Source organism: Lissotriton vulgaris, chromosome 3_2 (genome assembly GCF_964263255.1).
Source record: "Lissotriton vulgaris chromosome 3_2, aLisVul1.2, whole genome shotgun sequence".
In the NCBI taxonomy this organism is placed as follows: domain Eukaryota; kingdom Metazoa; phylum Chordata; class Amphibia; order Caudata; family Salamandridae; genus Lissotriton; species Lissotriton vulgaris.
In genome coordinates, this window is record NC_141690.1 from 227,283,913 (window position 1) to 227,303,647 (window position 19,735).

The 19,735-nt window shown below is 46.5% G+C and overlaps 1 protein-coding gene across 1 annotated transcript in view; it reads left to right on the forward strand.

Moving 5' to 3' along the window:
• KDM3A (lysine demethylase 3A) overlaps nucleotides 1-19,735 on the forward strand; it is a 335,469-nt gene that overhangs the window by 84,454 nt on the left and 231,280 nt on the right. Inside the window, exons 6-8 of the mRNA XM_086964259.1 lie at nucleotides 1,193-1,265; nucleotides 1,973-2,058; nucleotides 2,146-2,295. Coding sequence (XP_086820385.1) covers nucleotides 1,193-1,265; nucleotides 1,973-2,058; nucleotides 2,146-2,295 — 309 coding nt within the window. The remainder of the gene's footprint in view (nucleotides 1-1,192; nucleotides 1,266-1,972; nucleotides 2,059-2,145; nucleotides 2,296-19,735) is intronic.

Consider the following 19,735-nt stretch of genomic DNA (forward strand, 5'->3'; position numbering starts at 1 on the left):
CTATCTGGACCGGAGACGGATTAGAACTGGATGATGAGGATTGGCAGGCGGCGATCTCTTCTCCTAAGGAGGTTGCGATCCCGGCACGTCTCAGACTGGTGCAACTTAAAATATTGCATCGGGTGTATGTCACGGGCCCTCGACTGATGCATATGGGTTTCTCTGTGGACGGGTTGTGTAGGCGCGGATGTGGTATGCTAGCTACTTTTCTGCATATCCTCTGGGAATGCCCGGAGGTGGCGGCATTTTGGCGCCGAGTGCATGTGGTTATGGGTGAAGTGACGGGTGTAGTGTTGTTGCCTGAAGCCAGGCGCTGTCTGTTGAATGTTTGGGAACCGAATGATTGCACTGTTGCTCAAACTCAATGGGTCACACTGGGTAATATGGTCGCTAAACGTGACATAGCCCAGTTATGGGGTTCCCCAAGGCCACCGACGCTCCTTTGCTGGAAGGAGAATATGGACTGGTCCATGTTCAGAGAGAAAGTTGTATATGTTTCCCGCGGCAGACCCAAGAAATGGGGTAGGATATGGGGACAATGGAATTCATATCGTGGTGAGATTTGTACCCCCCCATTCACCGACCTTCCGGATCCGCTCCTTCCTTGATCGTGCGTTCCTTGTACTCAGCTCTTGTTGATTGCATTGTATTGGTTGCTACCAGGTTTCCCCCCCCCTGCCCTCCCCGATATTTCTCCTCATTCTCATTGACATATATGTTTCACCCGTCTCCCCCCGGCCATAGGAAACTACCAGTTTATACATTGCTATGCCTCGTTTTCCTTTTTTTGTTTTTGTTAGTGGTTTTATTTAAATACCCCCGGGTTGTCAGCTGATGAGCTGTGTAACTTGATGTTGATGTTATTATGCTCGACTGACCAGCCTCCGTGGTTGTGGGTCTGTAACTGTCCTTTCTTTACATAATAAAGGTTTTAAAAAAAAAAAAATTCTAAAAGATTATCACCGTTCCTTGTTTGAAATATTCAGAAGCAGCGTCCTAAGTCTTGGCAGAGCCACAACAGGCTTTTTTTAACCCCTGAGCTGGTTTTTTAGATGCATTAGCTAGCCATTGTCTTTAAAAATAAATAATTGGTGATATTCTGAGTAAATCCTGTATTGTAGTTTGGCATCCATTATCCGATTCCATGTTAAATATATTTTTAAGATTACATATTTTTTATGGTGTTTTGCAGGTTCCAGGATTAAAAATTGTTGATCCTGCACTGATTCATGTGGAAATCGTACATGAGGGCCCTGATGATTGTGGTAGGTGCACTGTTTGTTCCTTCTGCTCTGGTTTCTGCTGCAAACATTAGGACCTTAACATTGTGATTTCATTATCAACTTAAAGTAAGAACTTTAATTTCATTTCATTAGACAGATCTATTGCAGGTCCTTTTTTTAAAAGCAGTAGTGGTATGTTTTTAGGGTAAACTTCAGCATTGAGATTTTCAATATCCTGCATTTCTCAAGGGTGTTGACAATACTGTTGCCTACTTTGTCGAATCTTGTGGGTGACTCATTTCTTCACTCAGTAGAAGATAGGTCTTACTATTATTTGTGATGAAGTGGATCCTTTGCTGTATGCTCATTTACTACTATAGATTCTGCAAGTGTTAAGCTACCATCATGTCTGCATAAGCCAGTGGCCATGATATTGGAATGTAATGCCTCACTGGATTGTGGTAGTGCCTGAATGTGCTTGCATATCCTTTATATGATGTAGGCCTCACAAATTGTAAAGATTGTCATGGGAAATAATCTGTCATTGATTTATTTAGGGACACAAGAAAACTAACTGGATTGATATGGCTCAAGTCGTTCATTCAGTGTTTACCAAATTCACATTCCTGCAATTTGAAGAGATACCTTACTCGACAGAGTAGCGTGTGCATTAAAAAAGTGCATTTTGTTATAAATGTTAGTTTAGTATAAAATAAATTATAGAATGCACCCTGTTCTAAATGTTACAGGTAAATCTACTAAACCTCCCACTTTGAAAAGAAAATCGGAAAGTGAAGTGACCGCTGCGGTTAAACCGAAGCGATTGGACTCTGAGGTAGGCTACTAAAATGTTTGTTACATGTGTAACCAGCCACACATCTAAGCTTTTCTACCATCAAGGTCAATTGTGTTATTTGTGCAGGGCATAGAGGCTAGCAATGCTGGAAAAATTGTAAGAAAAGAGGAGAAAAGTTCAACTGTAACAGAGCAGCCAAAATCAACAGGACTGCCTCCACTGCAAAAGACCACATTGGATGTCTTTAAAGAGTTACTGTCCTCTGCCCATCAGCTGGTGAGTCTACTCTGCTTCCTCTTAAAAGGCTATCAGCAGTGTCTTTTTACTTTGTCATGTTTTGTCAACTGATCTACTTTGCACCAATCTGTGATTTAAGACCCTTTGTAAGGCATTTTAAAACATTGCAAGGATTTCTCTTGTTTGTACCGTGAGTACTGTTGGGTGCAAGTGTGATCAATATAGTAAACTGTTCTGGGCCAGTGAAGCATGTTTTCATTTGTTATGCAGGTGTTGGGATTCAACTTTTTTGGGCAGTTTTCTGGCCATGATGAGCTAAAAGTAACTGATTACCTAACCCAAGAACACTGTGCAGTATCAGAAAATCCTGCACCATGGGTGTTTGGTTTTAATGCATATACTCGTACTGAAAGTGTACATTTTGTGCTTCCTGTTTTTCCCAGTTGCTAAAGCTGAATTGTGTTCAATTGTAATACATCAAAATCGTTCCCTCTTTAAAGGAGTTCCAACTTGCTTACTGTGAATGCTCTGTTGTGCGAATGCATTATCAATGATGTGTAGGCCGACTCCAGTGATACTGGGAAGACTGCAGAGAAATATAGCGGTGAAGGAAGTAGGTTTGAATTGCTGATGAGGTTGTGGAGGCATGCTGAGAATGTTTTGTTGAATTGAAATGCCTTAGCATTTTAGTTGGTGGTTTCAAAAAGCTTAACTTGCGGTAATGAAACAACCTCTCAAAACTGCGTTTTCAATAAATCTACTTACATTTTTACTAGAGAATGTTCTATGTTCGTGTCAAAAGTGTAGATTGTGAAATGTTATTCCTTGAAAATTAATGGTCTAGAATTCATAATGTAAACTGCCAATGATTGTATGCCAACAATTGTATGGACCTTAGGCAATATTACATTTATTTGCATTTTCTATCTGGAGGTGGGGAGGCAGTCAGGTCCGAGTCAGAACACTTGTCACATGATGAAATATGATACTAATGTTGTACACTGGATGTAGAATCGGAACAAAATTTAGTGTGCGTTTTTTAAAAGACAGTACACGTAATTTCGAAGCCATTCATCTTCCCTATCCACTATTAGGGTATTTTTATTTATTTTATTTATTTTGAAAGTTTTATATAGCGCGAACAAGATCTTTGCAGATATCGGAGCGCTTTACAAAGCCGGGAATACCAACAAGAGAGTGAATTTAAACATAATAAGTGGGAAGGGTAGGTACGTGAGGGAGCAAATTAGTACAACAAATCAATAATATAAATATTACAGTTAAATGTGTGCATAGATAGTCAGTAGCGTCAATAATACAGGTGAAATACATAGTCATAGAGTTCGAACATAATAATACAGATCGGTGTAGAGTCTTTCTAGATCCATGCTAATAGGTCAAGTGTATTTGGCCATAAAAATAGCTTTCACTTCTTTCTTAAAAAGTGTAATGGAGGAGATGAGCCTAGTTTCAGGAGGGAGTGAGTTCCAGATCCTGGGTGCCATTTCTGAGAGAGCGTTTATACGTTTTTTCCTTCCAGAATCTTCGAGGTTTTAGCAGAAGATTGTTTGTGCCTCTGGTGTTTCTAGAGCGTCAGAGATTGACAGCTTCTGAGTGAGGTATCCGGGAGAGCTCAGGTGTAGAGCCTTGTGTGTCATGCAGGCGATTTTCAGATGTATTCTGGCTTCAAAAGGCAGCCAGTCTAGTGATTTCAGGTCAGGGGAGATATGCGAGTGCTTTTTTGATCCAGTGATGAGTCTCGCTGCAGCGTTTAGAGAGGCTCTTAGGGGTGCAGTAGTGGTTAACGGGAGACCGCAGAGGGCGGTGCTGCCGTAGTCAATTCGCGGGATGACTAGTGCTTGTACTGCAGTTTGGAAGTCTTTGGCTGGTAGGAAGGGTTTAAGTTTCCTTAGGGTATTGATTTGGAAGTTCGCTCCCTTACTAGCCTTGCTGATATGATGCTGCATGTTGAGATTGGAGTCGAGAGTTATGCCTAGGGATTTCGCTGAATCCACTATGGTCGGTTGGACATTGAGTGCAGTTAGCTGTTTAAGCCAGGTTTGAGTGATGGAGATCTTCGCTGGAGGTGAGATCAGCAGGAATTCTGTTTTCAGAGCGTTGAGTTTGAGATGATTATCAGCAAGCCAGGATTGGGTGCTTCTGATCGTTGAGTTCAGGAGTAAGATGTCATTGGGGGATTGTAATTTGAGATATAGTTGAGTGTCATCTGCGTACATGTGAAAAAGTACATTGGATGCTTGAAGCAAGGTGGTGAGAGGTTCCATAACTAAGTTGAACAAAGTTGGTGAAAGGGAGGATCCTTGGGGGACACCTAACGAAACCGGTATTGGAGAGGACATCCGGTTGTTACTCTTGAATTTCTGTGACCTGTTGTGTAAAAAGGAGGTGAACCACTTGAGGACAGTCCCGGAAAGACCCATTCTTGTGTTCAACAGATCGAGTAATTTCTCATGTTTAACAGTGTCGAATGCTGAAGAGAGATCAAGAAGGATGAGGAGGCAGGTATCCCCTTGATCTAGGATTTGAAGGGCGTCGTCAATTATGTGAGTCATAGCAGTTTCGGTGCTGTGACCTGCTCGGAAGCCTGAATTGATGAGGGTTGAGGAGATCAAACAGATCAATGTGTTTAGTCAGTTGTAGTTGAACGCATTTTTCCAATAATTAGGGGAAGTGGTGATGTGCATGTCGTTCTGGTGCTGAGCTAGGTTAGAATCGTTGTCGGTGGGGGCGGTGACGTGGGGTGATGTTACTGGAGGGGCTGTGAGTGGAAGTCCGATGGTTGGAGAGGTTGTCTTTGAAAGTGGGGAACAGGTTGTCTAGTAGTTCCAAGTTCCTGTCTGAGGATTGAATTAGGACAATCCCGTTATTGTAGATCGTAATGGTGGTTCTGCCTAGGAAGAGTTGGGATGGTGTGATGGAGAGAGTTAAGCCATGAGCGGATTTCCTGGTGGTGGAGACAGTGAGTAAGGTGAGGAACGTTTTTCTCCATTGAGCTCTGCGAGAGGTGTGGAAGATGATATCGATGTTCAGGGATCCGTTGACTGGTGAGAAGTAGGTGTCAACAAAGGGGGTTTCAGGGTGGGACCTCAGGAAGTTGTGTTTAAAGCGTTTAGCGGCTTTTTTGGTGAGTGTGGGTGGGTAGTTGATTTTATGTGTGCTTGCCGATGGGCTCCATGTTGGGATGGCGGTATAGGTGGGTGTGGGGCTAAAAGTGGGTGTGGGAGGGTGGACGATAGTGATACACATGTGCAAAGAACAATGCAGTCAGTGAGTTACATGGTACACACTTGACAATAGTGAGTAGCAAAAATAGCCAACATATAGAGGTAGCAATCTGTGCAAAGCAAAATGCAGGCAGTAGGTTGCATGGTACCCATGTGACACTAGTGAGTGACAAGATAACCAAAATATAGAGGTAGCAATCTGTGCAAACCAAAAATAAACAGTGGGAATGGATGCCGCTTACATAATGCAGACAAATGGACAAAGATATGAGGTAGCATACGAAACCGCTCACACAATGTACCGAAAAATATACAAAAATACAAAAATATAAGTGGTATCAAACGGTGCATATCCAGAATAAAAGTGAAATAAGTGAAATAAGTGCAGCTTACAGAGATGTACAGTACCCAAATACAAGAAGATAGTAATGAAGATAAACTGAAATAAAATACCGGTGTCACCAAAAAGCTGCATGAAGCAGTATTGATACTAGTGATCTGCCAGAAAAATTTGAGGTGTCGCTCGGTACATTACCAGTGAAGAAAAGTGAGACATGTACAAAATAGAGGAATAATACTGCAATAAGGCAATAAAAGAGGTATAATACTGCAATAAAGGCAGTAAAAAATTTGAGGTAGCGCTCAGTACATTACCAGTGAAGAAAAGTGAGATGAGATGTGTGCAGGTTACAAAAAAAGGTACAAAATAGGTAGGAGGTATAATACTGCAATAACGCGAAACACTTAATTACACGAGTGTTTAAATACACAAAGTAAATGTAAGTAAAAATGTGCAGAATACAGGTAGAGGCATAGTACTGCAAAAATAGGTAGGTAGAAAGGCCAGGTCTTAGGGAATGACCAGATAGTGGGAATGACTAGTCCATGATGGCCGCCAAAGAGAGAGAGAAATCAGTCTAAAATGGCCGACCAATAGGGAAGATGGAGAAGGTAGTCCTCTGTCTGTTGTGGTGGTTTGAGAACAGGGAAGTACAGTTTCAGTTTCTATTTGAGCCGGCCCAGTTCCTGGCTTGCTGGGAGGGAGTCTTATCTCTGTAATGGAGGACTTGTGTGGGGGAGTTAGGTTGAGGAGCCTCGTGAGCACCAGAGGTAAAGGATTTATTACTACAGTTTTATGACCCCGGCCATTTTGAACAAAGGAGGTTTTTGAAGTATGTGTACAGGCAAGTGGAGTAAATAAATACCTTCCTTGTGAGCTCTGTTCATCAAGTGCGCCGATGTTGATAGCGAGATTATTCAATGTAGGTCAGGCCAGTGTACACAGCTGCCGTGTACATCTATAGGTTGCTGGACAATGTTCTTGTATGTGTGTGGTCAGAGCATCAGCACTCCCAACCCGATGACTGTCTCCCCCATCCTGCAGATCCCCTGTGCATCTCCGTCCGCCCCAGAGCTCACCCAGGCATCCCCTCCCCCCCCCCCCCCTCTAGCGGTGTCACCTTCAGCTCCCGGCGTGGCAAGGGCAGGCTCCCGCCGACCTCCGTCCCCACTGATCCCGCCTGCCTCAGGGCTCCTCTCCGCTAGCTCCTGGGTCGGCGGCGCCACTCCTCAGATCGCCCCCAGCACTCAGTCTCTCTCGGCCCTCCGATGACGCTGTGACTCCCCGCTGCGGGTCTGGCGGCTCTGCTCCTCTGATCTCCGCTGTTGGTGGGGGGGGGCTCTCTCAGCCCCCGATGCCGCCGTGGATAATGTGAAGCCGCTCCGGTGGTAGCAGGCCCCCACAGCCAGGCGCCCTCCGGGCTCTCTCAGCCCCCGATGCCTCCGTGGATCCTGTGAAGCCGCTCCGGTGGTAGCAGGCAGACCCCGGCAACCAGGCGCCCTCCCGCAGGCAGCACAGGGCTCGCGGATCCAAGTTATCCCTGACGTAGGCAGCTCCTACGAAGTCCGGCGGTGCGCTGCTCCCGATGCCGCCGTGATCCTGTGAAACCGCTCCGGTGGTAGCAGGCAGACCCCCGCAGCCAGGCGCCCTCCCGCAGGCAGCACAGGGCTCGCGGATCCCTGACGTAGGCAGCTCCTACGATGTCCAGCGGTGCGCAGCTCTTCAGTGGTCCGGTGCAGGATGGGCGCCTTCCCTCGACCTTAGGGCGATTCGAACTCCAGCACCTCCAGAGACCAGCTCCAGCACCTCCAACGTCCAGCGCCAGAGCAGCAGCCGTCCGCTCAGCAGCCGATCACAAGGCAGCTCGTGCGATGATTAAAACAGCTTTTGAATCCAGTTACTTGTTCGAGTTACTCGTAGTTGAATCCTCGAAGATGCGGGTGCTAACGGGGATTAAATCCAGAATTGGAACCTCTCGCACTCGGAGCTCTGATCAGGAGCTCCCACCCGGCGGCCATCTTGAGTTGAGGCCGGAGTCCTACGGTAAATTACAAAAGTAGTGCCATAAGTAAATAACAGTAGTAGGCTAAAAGAAAAAGCCCACAGGCCTAAGTCTTAGAAGCTTATCTACATCATTATAGTAAAAGAACCAAAAGTTTGCTCCAACCAATCAGCTACCAGCACCCTCTTAAACACTCCCAGCAGAGCCAGTTCTCAGATTTTCACCGCACGTCGTGTGGGAGGGAGTCTCCCAGAGTGCCTACTCAGTTCTGCACTTCATCTCTTCAGGATGTCTGACAAGAAAGCTCTCTTTAAGCCCGGCAGGACCTGTGAGAAGAGGGTCCATGTTGATCAGCCTAAGGACTGCATTTACTGCCTTTATCCAAAGCATGTGATGATTGTTATACCAATGCCTTCATTACCCCTTCCTCTTCCTTCTGATTCTCCCCCTGACATCGGGGGGTTTCATAATTTGATGCAGCGAGCAGCATCTAGATTCCAGTTGCCCATTACAGTAGAGCAAACAGAATGCTCTTTGCATGATTTCAAGGAGTAGTCTAGAAAGATCACCAGAGCTGTTCCGATCATTGATTATATCTGGAATGAAGGGGTTAAGATCATGAAGACGCTGGCGTCCATTCCGGCTGTACTTCCTCGCATTAAGAAAAAGTTCAGTTCTCTGGCTAGTAGTCCATCTTGTCTGGTGGGTCATTCACGATCAGATTTGGTAATTTCTCAAGCCGCACAGCAACGATCCAAAAATCCTGCGATGCCTATAACCACACCGCCTTATAAGGAAGGACGGAGGATAGGCATTATAGGTAAAATGTTTTCAACTATGGCTGCGGCTTCTATTAAAGCCGCAAATTCTCTGGCTATAATCGGTCGCTACGACCGTCAAATATGGTCTGATATGGCTGAGTTTATTGACCTCATTCGTGACGACCGGAGACAAGGCGCTAGGAAGATCTGTTGGAGCGAGAACGAGCAGCATCCGAAATTACAGATTGCGCTCTGGATATTACAAACACCAACTTTCGTCAGCTTGCCAGTGCTGCAGTGCTTAGACGCCAGGGATGGCTTAGAGCCACAACTTTCAGGCCGGAAGTGCAAAACCAAAATTTTAGATACGGCATATGACGGCGAGTCTTTATTTGGAAAACACATTGAGACCCTCCTTGCTATCAAGACTTATTCGGATACTGCTAGATCGTTCGGCGCCCTTCAATACAGGTGTGGTTCTTTCAGAGGTGCAAGAGGACGAGGTTTTGCTTCTAGAGGAGGATACCAAAACCAACAAAACAGGCAATACCAATCGCAGTATAGACCGCCTTATGTTCAGTCCTCGTACCGCCAATCCTCTTCGACTAGTTTCTCCCGCCAGGGTGGTCAAAAAACGATCACATATTCAAGGTCAAGATTGAAACAGGAAGCAATGATCTATGCAGGGTGCCCACAATAATACCTTCCCTACCCTTGGGCGAGAAAATTTCAGCTTTTGCTCACAAGTGGCAGGAAATTATCTCAGACCGATGGATTTTAGACCTAGTAACCAACGGTCAACCCTGGAATTCATCAAACGGCCACCTACTACTCTGCCCAGGGGTTGTTCCCCCCCCCCCCTCCCCCCCACCCCCCTCCCCACATCGTCTTCACTTATTGTTCAAAGAAGCCTTAATCATGCTCCTCAAGAATGCAATAGAGAAGGTTTCATCATCTCAAAGAGGAACCGGTTTCTATTCTGGTTTTTTCTTCATCAAGAAGTCGGGGGAATGAGACCGGTTCTGGACCTCCGCAAGCTCAACAAATTCCTCAAAAAGCAAAGTTTCCAGATGGTCACGTTTTCCGACATCTTGACCTGCCTCAACGAAGGAGATTTTATGGCTTCTCTGGATATGGAATGTGTATTTCCCCATTCACCCCAAACATCGAAAATACCTTTGCTTCACAGTGGCTGGTGCCCACTATTTGTTCAAGGTGCTCCTGTTTGGGCTGAAATCGGCCCTGAGAATCTTCACGAAGTGCTTGGCACCAGTTGCAGCGACATTTAGATCTCGAGGAATACAGGTGTTCCCTTATCTCGACGATTGGCTGATCAAAGGCACTTCGGAACAAGCAACCAAGGAGGCCACAAAGGCATGCCTCCATCTCTTCTCTTCTCTGGGGCCGACTCTCAACGAGAGCAAATCACAAATGCATCTACTGCAAGTCATTCCTTTTCTCTGGGAAATTCTAGACACGGTCCAGTGCAAAGGATTCTTGTCAAACGATCGTCAATGCGTCTCCAAAAATTATCAATTTCAATCTCAAAAAGGTGGTCTGTTTTTGACCGAATGTTTGCTTTACTTCCAGGGATGTGCTCCTCTGCGATAAATCTCGTACCCTGGGCACGGCTCAAAATGAGACCTCTTCAGGAGGAATGACCTCTTCAATGGCAACAAGCCTCTGAATCGTTCGATTCCATCAGGGTCACGTTGCGCATGATCAACCCTCTGCACTTGTGGTCTCGGACAACGAATTTGACCCAGGGTCTCACATTTCTACCAACCATTCCAGACTTTGTTTTAACAGATTCCTTCATGGAAGGATGGGGGTCATCTGCAAGATTTACAAATTCAAGGAAAATGGTCTCAAGTACACAAACAGCATATCCACAGACTGGAGCTCCGCCCTATCTTTCTGTCTCTGGAAGCGTTTCTCCCCAGAATCGCAGGTTCCTCAGTGCTGGTCCATACCGACAATACGACCAGCATGCATTACATCAACAAGCAAGGAGGAACAAAGTTAGCTACGCTCTTGCAGGAAGCTCCGGAATTGTGTGAGTGGGTCACTTTCCACAAGAAAACTCTGAGAGCAGAACACGTCCGGGGTCTCCACAATACTCTGAAGAACACACTGAGCAGATCTCAACCTGACTGTCTCGAGTGGGAACTAGAAGAGAAGCAGGATAACAGAATTGTTCGAGCTTGGGGCAAACCAGCACTGGATCTGTTCGCAACGAGGGAGAACAAGATACGCTGATACTATGCCAGCAGGTTCCCTCAACAGGGATCAAGGGAGAATGCCCTGTCCATGCGATGGTCAGGGATTTGTGCATACTCTTGCCCCCCCGATACCTTTTGATCCTGAAGGTTCTCCACAAGATGAAGCTGAAGGGTTGCTGTCTGATTCAAGTTGCTCCCCGTTGGCCAAGACAGTATTGGTTCCAGGAGCTACTTCTACTGTCTCGGGTCAAACCTATTTGCCTTTCTCCGATGCACACAATGTTGTCAAGGGACAGAGCCCAAGTGGTTCATCCGGACCCTCAGTCCCTACACTTGCACGCATGGCTCCTGATTTCTTAGAGTTCAAAGACCTCAACATCTCTCGGGACTGTCGTGAGAATCTGGCCAAATCTCGAGCCCAGAGCACAATCCAAACCTATTACTTAAAATGGAAACAATTTTGTTGTTGGTGTGAGGCTAATAGTATTCACCCAGTTCAATCTCCTGCGGAACAAACTCTTCCTTATTTGCTTTCCCTAGCAAAGTCTGGGCATTGTTTCTCATCAATCAAGGTCCATCTTGCTGCTCTTTCCAGATTCAGAAATTGCGCCAAGCTTCCTTGGCTCTGTTCATCTTCACTTGTCAAATAATTTATGAAAGGGCTTTTCTGAGCTTTCCCTCCAGAGAGGGAACTCCATACTTAGCTGGCGCAATTATTGAAGCGACCATTTGAGCCGATACACAAAGCTGATCTCAAATTTCTCAACTGGAAGGTGGCCATTCTCCTGGCTTTCACCTCTGCAAGAAGGATTAGTGAAAGCCAAGGCTTCACACCCTTCAAACAAATCCTAGATTCACCCCCAAAGTACTGTCTCAATTTCACTTGAATGAACTTGTAAAGTTGAGAACTTTCTTTCCGGACCCATCCTCTCCAGCTGAAAGAGTATTACACTCTCTTGATGTTAAACGTTGTTTAAAATTTTATCTACAAAAAACCAAGGACATCAGACTGTCTAACCAACTGTTTTTGGCCTATTGTCAAGCAACTTTTGGGACTGCAGTAACAAAGGCAATAATTCGCTTCTACGATTCATTTGTCATGACATGGCCAACACACCGTTGCAGAGAAAAGTCAAAGCTCATTCTACAAGGACTGTAGCAGCTTCTACAGCATTATTTGCTGTAATGACTCTAGAAAATATCTGTCGTGCTGCGACATGGAAAAATGTCCACACGTTTACGACGCATTACTGTCTTCAATCTGCACAACGTGATGATGCAGCTGTTGGACAGGTGGTCCTACGCCATGTCTTTCATTGAGGTCAGATTCAGGTATTTTTAGGTCTTGGGCCTACCGTCCCACTGCGTTAGCAGTGGGCGTGGCCAGAGTCCTATTCTCAGGGCTCCGAAAAACGTGCCTACGAATTCCAGGCTGCTCGTGAAGTTTTGTGTTTTTTTTTTTTGCTATCTGCAATGCAATTGGCCTTCTCGTGCGTGTGGTTTAGAAACAGAACGCGCAATAGGCCATTGGCGGTCGAGTAGCTCCGCCTATGCCCCATTGGTGTCCGTTATGCGCACCAGAAGGCCATAAATCTTCAATTATCTCAGCGGCACGGCGGGAGATAATTGAAGACATATGCTGGGCGCTCGTGCACCACTGCGTCTTTATTTAAATCCATTTCAGGGAGCTCTCTCCCTGTCAGCGCATCTTCTCTCGGCGGCGATAATTGAAAAGATATGCCTACAGTGGCGCGCGTGAGGCCGAGGTTTGTCTTGAAATATGGCTGCGCTGAGCGCAAACACCAGTTTCGGCGGGATGTGTACTTGTGGGTGCCCTTTGGCTGCGTGGCGTGCAAACGTGTTATTGTATGTTAACATGTAGCTTCAGAAGGCAGCAGCTTCTTGGCGCTGCAAACACAAACAACAGACGCGAGCACACAGAGTGGGCATGCACTCTAACAGATATGAAAGGGCACACAGCGTGGAGACTGCAGGCGCAGGGAGGGGGAGTGGCGCTGTTTGGTACGGGAAAGGCCGCGGGCTGGACGAAGAGCGCACTGAACACACACAGCTGGGCACCGAACAAGGGCAAAGAACCCTGCACACAACTAAGAAACGAAAACCGGGATGGTGCTCCTTTTAGGGCACCAGATTGTAGTGCGTCTCCCCTCCTTTCAGAGGATGTAAACTTTACAGACGTGCTGTTACAGCAGCCTTTCCCCCTCTCTCTCTGTCGTGACTATCGAGTGACACCGCCACTCGCAGTGCACCCGGGATATTTAAATGTGGTCGTCGTTAAAGTCAGGAAAGGAAACCCGCGACGCGGGTCTGTCCAGAGTCAACAGGTCTCCGCTTCCGTCCCGAGAGACTGAGTTCAGCATTTAAGCCTTCCTGATGGATAAAAGGAGTTCCACGTACTTGTTCGGTACCAACATTTCATTCAAGCGCCCGTTCAATGTGTGGTGTGTGCTTGTAGTTTGGTGCAAATGGGCTGTAACAGAGTGCAGCTCTACCCTCAAACTCCAGCTCTACCCTCAAACTCCAGCTCTACCCTCAAACTCCAGCTCTACCCTCAGTAATGATACATGAGGAGAAAATTACTAGTGAACAAAGTAGAACAGCAAACGTTAAGTTACAAGGCGCAAAAGTGACAATTGTAAGCAAACAAAAATACAAGAGGTAGCAAACTGTACAATATAGTAGCAAAAAGTGACACGTGTGCAGGTTACAACAGCGAACAAAGTACAAGTAGAGGTACAATACTGTCCTCCCTCCAAATTTTAACCACGCTCATACACACCACCAGCCGTCACTGCAAGCTTTCACCAGGCACACACACCACCAACCATCAGTGCACACTTTCAGCAGGCATACATACACACACCACCACCCGTCGGTGCACACCAACAGCCATCACTACACGCATCAATTGTTAACGAATCCACAATTAACTATTGTAGTAATAGCAGTATTGCAAACTTTACCTTTAAACATAACCATCTAAAGCTCAGCATGCTACCATTGCTACAATTCAAATCCAAACCACATATTTCCATTACACACTACATACCTACTCCATAACACATGGCGAAAAGACATTGCCATTTACTATGCCATTTCCTCTAACTCAAAAAAATCCGAGACCTATTGCATTTCTAATGCTTGTTTTCTTTTAGATGCTACCATGTTTCGTGTAACTTGCATGTTCATATGTTTAAAGATCTGAATATATAGATATACCTGTATGTTGATATTGATTAATTCATTCTTTATTTCACTAATGTTTTTTAATATGGATTTGATTTCTTAAAGACTTGGTTATTTTAATACTTCTCAGACATTGTGGACGCAATTTTGGGAGTTTATGCACACTGTCTCCCACCATCCGCAAACGACAATACATTTGGCTTACTGCTTGCTACTCTGATTCAGGCATGTGAATATATGAAAGATACCCTAATACTGGGTAAGAAAACAAATTACTTACCTGTAACTACAGTTATTCAGTATTGGTATCTTTCATATATTGACATGCACCCACCCTCCTCCCCGGCAAGTCAGTTCTTTATTATTGGGGAATCTTACTGACCACTTGTGCTAAGAAAATCTGAGGAGAACTGGCTCTGCTGGGAGTGTTTTTAAAAGGGTGCTGATTGGTTGGAGCAAACTTTTGGTTATTTTACTATAATGATGTAGATAGGCTTCTAAGATTTATTCCTGTGGGCTTTTTCGTTTAGCCTACTACTGTTATTTACTTATGGCACTACTTTTGTAATTTACCGTGGGACTCCCGCCTCGGCGACGGGGGAATGATTCAGGCATGTGAATCTATGAAAGATACCAATACTAGATAACTGTAGTTACAGGTAAGTAACTTGTTTTCTTATTACATCTCCTAGACAGTGTCTTTCTCAAGAAACCCAAGGCGTACCCCAAGGACCTCAAGAACTTCAGGCCCATCGCCCTGCTCACATTCCCGGCAAAGGTCACGAAGACCGTCAACGAACAACTGACCCGCTACCTCGAGGAGAACAACATCCTGGACCCTTCCCAGTCCAGTTTCTGCAGCAACCACAGCCCCATGACTGCCCTCATCGCCGCCACCGATGACATCCAGTCCCTGCTGGACAACAGAGAAACGACGGCCCTCATCCTCCTGCACCTGTCGGCCGCCTTCGACATGGTCTGCCACCACACACTACGAACACACCCCCACAACGCCGGGATATAAGAGAAGGCCCTGGACTGGACCACCTCCTTCCTCTCCGGAACAACACAGAAGCCACCGAGATCTGCGATGTACCTCAGGGCTCATCCCAACTCTGTTTAACATCTACATGGCACCGCTCGCCCACGTCGCCCATCTGCACGACCTCCGCGTCATCTCCTATGCCAATGACACCCAACTGATCCTCTCCCTCACCAAGGACCCCCACACAGCCAAAACCAACCTTCACAAAGGAATGAAGGCCGTTGCATAATGTATGAGCAAAAGCCGACTGAAGCTGAACTCTGACAAGACGGAGGTCCTCCTCCTCGGATCCAACCCTTCGGCCTGGGACAGACGACTCTGCTTCCACACCCCCAGCCCCGCTCCGCCGACCTCTCCCTCACCACCGTCCCTCGCTTCCGAAGAGTGACCTCTGGCGGCAGATCGTTCTACCACCTCGCCGCCAAGACCTGGAACGCCCCCCCCCCCCAAATCCACCTACGGCAGACCCAAGACCTGCTGACCTTCAGAAAACTCCTCAAGACCTGGCTTTTTTAGCAGTAGCAGCATTCCCCACCCCAGCGGCTTGAGACCCTCATGGGTGAGTAGTGCGCTTTACAAATGATTTGATTGATCTGATGTTTTCACAAGAACTTATTTTTTGGACTTAGCAACATCACCCCACCAACTGCTTACCATTAGTTGGCTTAATTTTCAACCATTTGCTTACTACTTAATTGATAAGAGGCTTTAGTCTTTGTGGCAGTTCAGAAGGAGGGACACGGAGACCAGAGTGGGGTAACTGAGGTTTTATTTTAATGAAGGTCTTTTTCTTTCTTTGGGTTCGTCTTTCTCGGGCTAGCGCGGCAGGGTCCAAGGTGGCAGCTAGATCGCATGATCTTCGGGGACTCGTCGGTCGTTCTCCTCTCTCTAGAGAGACCCGTTCTCTTGCGGGGTTCCAGCGCCACATGCGGGAGAGAGGGAGAGAGCCTCTTAGTGGGTTGCTCACAGTAGCGTTCTCCCAATGGGAAACCAGGGGGAGTGAGGACACCGGTGCTCATGTACTATCTCTACAGAGTAGTACAAGTGGAGGGTAATTGTGGAGGTAAGAAGGTACGGGGATGTAGGGTATGAAAGGGAGGGTAGGCTGGAGACGATATATACACTATTCACACTGCGGCTCCCCGCCTCCCCAACCAGCCTGACACACGGTCACGCACCTGAGAGAGTCACACTCCTCCTCCGTGAGTGTGGCTGGGCGCTCCGCGGCATCGTGGGCCTCCTGGCACAGCTCTTCTCCTCTGCTATATCCGAACTCAGTCCTCCTCCGCTCACCACGCTCTCGACTCGCTCTCCTCCTTCAAGGTGCCGGGACACCCAGTTTCTTCTACTTCTTGAATTTATACCACTCCCATGGTTCGCGTGTCATCAAGGGGCGTGCCTGTTCCCTCAAGGCTGTCCATTCTGCATAGTAACGCGTCACAGGGGGGAGGTGCCTTCTTCGTAATGTTCGGCCCCGTTAAAGGAATATCCCTCGGTTGCCAAAGCCTGCTGATTCCACCAGTCTTCGGACTCCGATTCCCAGGTGTCCTGAGGTGGCGACAGAGAGGAGGTGGAAGGTAAGTCAGTACACCACCAGTCTGTATCCTTACCCGCCTCCATGCTGCAGTCTTCCTCCTCTTCGGGTTTGTTCCTCTCTGCAGCGTGTACGCATCACTTGCATCCTTCCATTGCTCCTTTAAAAAAATAAAATTATATCCTGAACCCTAAAAATAACCCTGTACCCCAAAACCTAAAGCTACCCCTGAACCCGAAAAATAACCCTTACCCCAAAACCTACCCCTGAACCCTAAAATACCCCTGTACCCCAAACCTAGCCCTGAACCCTAAAAATACCCCTGTACTCTTAGCCCTGAACCCTAAAAATACCCCTGTACCCCAAAACCCAAACCTACCCCTGAACCCTATAAATACCCCTGTACCCCAAAACCAATACCTATCCCTAAGCCCTAAAACTAACCCTGTACCCCATAACCCAAAACTATATCTGAACCCTTAAAATACCCAAACACCCCAAAACATATACCGCAGTACCCCAAAACATATACCCCTATACCTACCTATATACTTACCTTATCCAAACATTAAAATAAAACATGCTTTTACCACTCATGCATTTACAACGAATTTCGTTGTAAATGTATGCGTGTTAAAAGCATATAAAATGTAATGCCATGCGTTACAATGGCATTCCGGAGTCATGGTACTTTCGTAATGAAAGTATGCGGAAAGAAAGTTGCGGATTAATGGGTGTTTACCCTCCCCCGGTAAGTACATTGGTGGCATGGCGGCCCACATCTCCAGCAACATACTCATATTTTTTTCACTACCGATTTTGAAAAATGCACAGGTATCTCTCATTGATGGCCAGCTCCGACATACACTTTTAGACACACCTCCCACCACAAGTTCTAGAATTGCGAACTTTAGAGCTGGGGATCTACGTTCGAATCTCGGCATCCGCTCAGCATCCTGTGATTCCAGGTAAATCGCTTTGTCTCCCCGTGCCTACCACAAATGACTGTTCTTCTGTAATGTAAGTTGTGCTCATGCCATGTTGTCGAGTTCACGCTATTTAATATTGCAAGGAAAAATAAAGTAGGGAAACTCGGGTTCACAAACTACTGAACGCGCACTCTTAAGTGCATCAGCAGTGCACTGTGAATCGGAGTGTTTCACAGGCCTGTCACAGATGAGAAATGCTATCAAAACGAAATCCTACAAAACAATATACTACTGTCCGGCAGCAATTCATACCCGGACAACGTCGGGACGGGCTGCTAGTAGATATAGATATAATATATATCTAAGATGCCCCCTGTAGTGCATTTTACATTAAATGCCACCCTGGCATCAGTGTGGGTTTAATGTGCTGAGAAGTTTGGTACCACACTTGTCAGTTTTTAGTGTAGCCATTATGGTGCTGTGGAGTTAGTAATGGCAACCTCCCAGCATCATATACTCTTAATGGCATCAGTGCCCAGGAATGACCCTGGGTACTGTAGGGGCACAGGGCTCATGCACCTGTGCGCACACCACTAGCATAGTGCACTCAGCTAGAGGGGTGACTGACGTATGCCTGGGCAGTGTTTGTGGTCATGGCACACAGGGGTGTGTGCCATGTCTACTCTGTTTAGTCCTGCACCAAGACACTCAGCCTGCAAAGGCTGCAGCCTTTAGGGTCTTCTTTGGTCACAATGCCCTGGATACCTAGGGCACCAGTTACCAAGGGCTTACCTGTTGCCAGAGATGCCAATTGGGTTTAGGTTTCAATAGTTTTAGGGAAGGAACACAGGCGCTGGGTACCTGATTGGCAGGAGCCCAGGGCACACTCAGTCAAAGTTCATTGGCAATTCAGCAAAAAGTGGGGGCATACCATGCAAGAAAGACGGCACTTTATCGCAATTTACCGAATAAAATGCCATATATTTTGGAATCTGGAAAGCATTGTTTCAGCTTTGTCCAGTTTCAACTTTCTCCAATCTCGTAAGGTAGCTGTTAACGTCGTATAGGGTTTTAAGCATAGAAGATACAGCACCATTTCTAGTTGCCCCTTCTTACCGGCCTCATACCTAGCTATATCAAACAGGTGGCCTAAACTGACTGTCTACTTCACACTTGTGATATAGTTCATCTAGTGCCAGAGAATCAATGCACCTTTTCCAGAGCATGGCAGACTGGCCGAAGCTAATAATGTGGTGGTCTTATTAAAGCAATGTTTCTTTAACATGGATATGTTTAGACTAGGTGTTAAAACAATACAGTGCAATGGTCATTAAGCTATTATCTCAAATAATAAATCGGTTAAATCACTGCTTCATGATGATGACCAGTTAAAGGTTTAAATTAACAAAAGACAATTTGTTCTATTGCTGTACTAAGATTATTCAGTCTTGGCACATCTCAGTGTCTTGAACTGTGATGGTTGGTGAACTTTGGAAGCGATGGAGCCCAAAGACTTCACTGGGCCAGTTTTGCAACGTGAATCTTTCTGGATTCACTATGTTGTGCATTATTCCTCGGTCTAGTGGTTGGGTCCGGAATCGTAGTCTTTTCTTTGTTTTTTTTGTTTTGTTTTTTTGTTCCCTAGCACAGGTGGGCGTTGACGTCCCACCTTTTGGTGTCCTTCCTGTGACGTCAGCACGCTTCCTGCCAAAGATCCCACCCTTGGGCGCCATCTTCAGATTATTTTTTCTGCCGTTTGGGCTGGATCGTTCCCGAGAGGGCTGCAGAGTTTTGAAGAAAAGAAGCCAAAAGCAAGTATTTGGACGAAGGGGATTGTGAAGACGACGAGAGACTACACCATCGAAGGGGACGTCGAAGGAGAACTTCGCGAATTCCCTGTCGGGCGTCAAAGTCCTCGGTCAGAGGGCTCCCTGAACGCAAGACATGGACAACACTCAGTTTAAATTCTGCCGTAACTGCCACCACAAATACGCTCGGAAGGACCAGCACCCGGTTTGCAACCTCTGCCTACCGGTCGACCACGAGAGCAAGGACTGAAACGCCTGCTCCGCCTTCACGCTGAAGACTCTCCGGGTTAGAGAGCGCCAGCGAAGAGCTAACTTTAGCATGTGGGGCAAGGTACAGCCACCGTCCCTTCGAGACCTGGGGCTCTCGACCGACGAGGAAGACACGT